Source organism: Echinops telfairi, unplaced genomic scaffold (assembly GCF_000313985.2).
Source record: "Echinops telfairi isolate 266 unplaced genomic scaffold, ASM31398v2 ScPeMD7_443;HRSCAF=831, whole genome shotgun sequence".
Taxonomy (NCBI): Eukaryota; Metazoa; Chordata; class Mammalia; order Afrosoricida; family Tenrecidae; genus Echinops; species Echinops telfairi.
In genome coordinates this window covers 13,192,876-13,198,446 of record NW_022104341.1, presented here as the reverse complement: position 1 = coordinate 13,198,446, position 5,571 = coordinate 13,192,876, and the positions used below count along the sequence as shown (strand labels likewise).

Here is a 5,571-nt window from a genome sequence, read left to right as displayed (position 1 = left end):
TGGCCTGCCATCAACATCTAAGAAAGATTTAGAAATGGAACAACATAATTATGGTAAGTATATTCCTTGGTTTTTATTATTATTATTATGTTAACATTGCTTTCCATTAGTTTTTGTGTTTTTCTCCATTAGGATTAGTTTGTAACATGTTTATGGATCTTCATTTAAAATATGGACTAGATTTCTTCTCAATATCATTAATTAAGAAACTAAGATAGATACTTGGTAATAAGATTGTCAAGGAGCCCTGGAGGTAGAGTCGATTAAGTATTGGGCTGCTAATTGCTTAACCATGATCAGTGGTTCAAAACCATCAGCTGCTCCTTGGGGGAAAAGATGAGACTTGGGAGAAAGATGAGACTTTCTATTGTCATTAAAGAGATACAGTCATGGAAAATCCACATGGGCACTTGTGCCCTGTGCTATAGAGTCACGAGTCAGCATCAACTCAATAGGAGTGAGTTTGGTTTGAATTAACAAGATTGTCATTGTTACTTTTGCTAGTCATGAACTCCAGGGTGAATTTTACTGTTATTTCTTTTCCCTGATGTTTACATTAAAAAATACAATGGAAGATTTTTTTATATTGGCTTAGTTTGACATTGCTTGTTTCATGTGTTTTCTGATGGTTTAATTAGTACAGTTGTCTCGATTAGGAAGTAACCAAAGTAACTAGTAAGTTATGGATCTCATGTAAATATTTGGTTTTTAATCCAAAAAAGCATGGAAGATTGTTTACCAAAGATACTATTCTTAAAGATAATATACTGAAATTATAGGACTTTATTTTTCTACTTATCCTAAGACATTAATTTGATATTAGCATTTCTTTGTTCTTTAAGTCTTTATTTTTAATATCAGAAATAGTAAATAATACACATAAAAAATAATACTCCAAACACCATTCTTCCCCCCATTATGCTACTTAGAGGTTTTCTGTTTGTTGTGTGTGAGTATATATTCTCCCAGACCTTATTATATACATATATAAGCACATTCTATTTTAAGTCTTCATCATCTAGTCAATAACTACTATTGAAAGTAAATTATTATATATAAAGTCTTTAGACTAGACCACCATAGCTTCTGGTCTTGTCAAGATAGCTTACTAAGTTTGAACATGAAAAATATATACCATATTTGGCTATGTAGCATTTCATAACACCCATCATTCAGTTAAACCAATTTCTATTTAATCATGCTCTAGATGTTGAGGTTATTTTGATTTTTTCACTTTAGAGAAAATACTAGAGTATGTATCTCTGAGCACTTGTGTGAATATAGGATAGACTTTTAGTAAGTATTGCAAATGTAGTGAGTGAGGACTCATAAGTGGTTTTAATTCCTGTGTCTGATGGTCAGTGAGAGTACATAGCCTTTTGGAAAGCTTCTGTTCGTTTCAGTACATTTTATTTGGAAGTTTGTCTTCATCTTGTGGCTAGTCACCCTTTGACACAAGTTTTTAATTTTTGAAACAGAATTTACTCAAAGGCTTATTACCTATAAGAAAGGTGGGCATTTTATATCAGTGTGCAGTTCTAATCTTGAAGTAAAAGTAGTAGTTGTGTTTTATGTTTTATTGATGCCTCAGGCCCTCGGAGTGCAGTTTGTGTAATAGTTTTTCTACATTATGAAGAGATTACTGTAATACCAAGTATAGCATATTAGTTACATCTTTTCATAGCTTTTTGCCATCCCAGGATCCCTTTTTTGGTAATATAACTAAACTATTTCTAGTAAATGTTTACTGTATTTTTATATAAAAAGCAAGCATGTTATACATATTTTGCAAGCTTTGTTAACTCCTCATATGTTAGATTCCTATGGACATTATATTCTCTCCTATGGACATTATATACTCTTCCCAGTCCTCTCTCAAAACCCAAATTTAAATCTTGCTGACAATAAAATTTGTGGCGTATGTTGCTATTTTAATTTTGAATGTCTGTCATTTAAAATATTTCTTCTAAATCAATAAAAAACTTTTATAATACACAAATAGCTGCTTTTCTATTTTTTCTTAAAAGATCAGTATTGGGATTGACCTTTTTTCTTTTTTAATGAGTTATTAGTATTCACTCCAGGTAGAAGCATGTTGTTTTATGATGTGTATACTTTCCAAATAGTCTGCTTGTCATAACAACTGAAGTCACTTTATCTCTACTGTGTAGTCTTGAAGTGGTACCACAGAGCAACCATTGAGCTTTCTAGGTATCATCTGTGTTACTTATATTCTACAGTGACAGATAGGAATAGTCATGACAAACCATGTGGTCTGAAAACCTAAAATATTACTATTTTGGCCTTCTTAGAAAAATGCTACAACTATTCTATAGCATTGAGAAAAACAGCAAAAAATTTTGGTACCAAAGATATCTTTAAAAATAAAATTTTGATTAAAAAAAATGAAACACTGTTTTCATTAGGGAGATTTTTAATGGTTAATGTTCCTGTTGAATTGGTAGATTTACCTGACACTGAAGGTGGTGCATCTAATGTAGGGTTTGGGAAAATCTTTCCAACACCTAATATGAACATCATTGAGGAGACTAAAGAAGATTCTGATGAAATGCCATCTGAATTTATTTCTAGAAAGGATTTGAAAAAGGGCAAACTTTCAAGAGAAGGTAATTTCATGAACTAATCTAGCATTTACTCTGTTTTACATTTCTTTAGATAAAAACGCAACACATTCTTTCATGTTATCTTAATTTAAGGCACATACTACCGTCTCCAGTTAACATTTTTAATTACCTCGTTGTACTTTGTTAGAATGGAGTTACTTTCGATATGCTGGTTTACTTTTTATTTTTATGGGAAATTTTTTTGTTTTAATTCCCCAAACTTACATATATATTTTAAATAGATGAAATACAGTTGCTAGACCACCAACTAAGATGGTTACATTTTTATTTAATATTTTAAAAATGCTTTCATGATTAATCATGTCTGCTTCAAGATTTTTTATCTAACATTTTTTATATATTGGAATTTTGCTATATTAATACATTTTAGGAAATTATTTCAGATTTTGGCTAGACATATATTTAATGGGAAATACACTCCAAGCTAGCATTTTTTCAGAGAACATCTAATTGTCATGAAAATTAGTAAGGATATTAAATGGAAGATTTTGTTGGAGACAGGGATGATCAGGGTACACTTTTAACTGAAATGTTTAATCACTGTATATTTTAATACTCCATTCTTTCTGATTATAACAGAGGCTGGTAGCTTGAGACTTTTATTTCAGTAAAAGCAATTATACAAATGATTGTTAAATATTAATTTACTCCAATCTCTTTAATACATTAATCCATTTCAAAGGATTTTTTAAATCAGACAAATTTCATTGTTTTGGATGCCTAAAGATTTTTTTTTAAGTTATACCCCATCCCCAGCACACACACACACCCCCAGCCTCAAACCAAACATAATTCACATTTTTATAGGGCATTTTTGGTAGGAGGCATGACTTCATTGCTAACTTCAATTACTGTATTTTAACATTTTAATAATGCTTAATTTGTCTTAATAGTTTTTTTAAGCATCTTAATTTTATAATCAATTTATGTTTTATTTTCTTAAATAAGAGATGGAAACACATTCGCTTTTCAGAAGTTATGAACCTGGTGAACCCAACTGTAGAATTTATGTAAAGAATTTAGCTAAACATGTTCAGGAAAAGGTAAGTTGAAATGTATAAATTGATTTATTGTGTTACTTTTTCTTTTCCTGGTTTTCTTATTATTATTTTTCTTAATTTCCTAGGAGCTTAAATTTATTTTTGGAAGATATGTTGACTTTTCATCAGAAACAGAACGCATAATGTAAGTGTTAGTAATAATATCACATTGTGTTTTACTTGTACTTACTACAAATTTACCTTTCAGTTCCTTCCCTCAACCTCCTCTATCAGCCACTAACATTTTCCTGTTAGAGGTCAGAATTGTAAATGTTGGTTCTCTCTGTTATATACCATATATACTTGAGTATAAGCTGACCTGAATATTAGCCAAGGCACTTAATTTTACCAACAAAGACTGCATTTAAAATGTGCTGAAAAACTCGGCTTGTACATGAGTATATACGTAATTAATCTTTAGGACATCTATGACACTAGTTGACAAACTTTTTGTGTAAATGACCAAATAATAAAAATTCAATATTTTTTTCCTTTTTTTGGCCAGCTATGTGGTATCTGGTTTTTGTTTTTTTAATAAATCATTTTATTGGGAGCTCTTACAGCTCTTGTAACAATTCATACATCAATTGTATCAAGCACATTTGTACTTATGTTGCCATCATCATTTTCAAAACATTTTCTTTTACTTGAGCCCTTGGTATCAGTTCCTCTTTTTACCCCCTCCCTCACCCCCTCCCATTCTCCCACCCTCGTGAACCCTTAATAAATTATAAATTATTATTATTTTTATATCTTACCTCTGGTGTCTATTTTAATATTAACTTGTGCCATTATAATATAGAAGTAACCATAAACAATATGTAGATGAATTGTAAAGTTTATTTCTAGAAATAGACCTGGTGCTCACTTTGGCCCAATCTCTGCTCTTGAGCAATTGTTCCTGCGTCTATCCCTTCATTTTACTTTTCATGGTTGGGGTAACCAAATAAAATGCACTGCCAAGTAGATTCCAGCTTAGAGTAAGTTACCCAATAGGACAGAGTAGAACTGCTGCCCCATAAGGTTTCCAGGACAGTAAATCTTTATGGAATCGAAAGCCTCCTCTTTTTCTTATAGAGTGGCTGGTTGGTTCAAACTGCTCACTATGTATCAACTACATTACTAGGACTCGTATGTGTACATACTTATATAGACTAGAGGGGTTCAGAAATTTTGTGAAAAAATTCCTTTATCTTTTTAATTCATTGTCTCGCAGAGTTTTTGAAGAACCCTCATATGAGTATATGCATTCTTTCCTTTGATTTCCAGTGTTTTCTATAATTAGAAAATGAGGAAATTGTTCATTATCCACTAAACTATGGAAATTAAAATACTAAATTAATAATTGTTTCCCAGAGGACTTTCATGTAATTTTCTTAGAAAGCATCTTCGTATATTTTTGGTTTCAATATAATACTAAACAAAAGTTTATATGCTCGTGATAAATAAACTTTTATTAATTATTGGCAGTTCTTTCAATGTAAGTTACTATCTGAATTAATGGCTTTTGAACATAGCTTTCTCCCCAAAATCTTGAAAAATAAGTACATACGGATTATAAAAAACTGCCAAGGATTCAAAATTATTTGTCTCTGTCTCTGAGTTCATTCTCTGGTGTGATCTCGAAAAAGTAAATCAGTCACTCTAAGTGTTGCCTGTAAAGTGATAATTTTGACAAGGTGATCAGTAAGGTCCCTTCCTCCTCTGAAATTCTATACTTGTTTTCTCCGATTCTTGCCAGACTTTCAATTTTTAGTTATGTAGTTTTAAAAAAAATCATTTTATTGGGGGCTCTTATAGCTTTTATAACATTCCATACATCAGTTGTATCAAGGTTATTTGTACCTATGTTGCCATCATTTTCTAAACATTTATTTTCTATTTGA

The 5,571-nt window shown here is 30.9% G+C and overlaps 1 protein-coding gene across 1 annotated transcript in view; it reads left to right on the top strand.

The window, feature by feature from the left end:
* Positions 1 to 5,571, top strand: part of RNPC3 (RNA binding region (RNP1, RRM) containing 3) — a 27,612-nt gene that overhangs the window by 20,231 nt on the left and 1,810 nt on the right. The window contains 4 exon segments of the mRNA XM_045292022.1: positions 2 to 53; positions 2,466 to 2,627; positions 3,594 to 3,688; positions 3,772 to 3,830. Of these exon segments, the coding sequence (XP_045147957.1) occupies positions 2 to 53; positions 2,466 to 2,627; positions 3,594 to 3,688; positions 3,772 to 3,830 (368 nt within the window).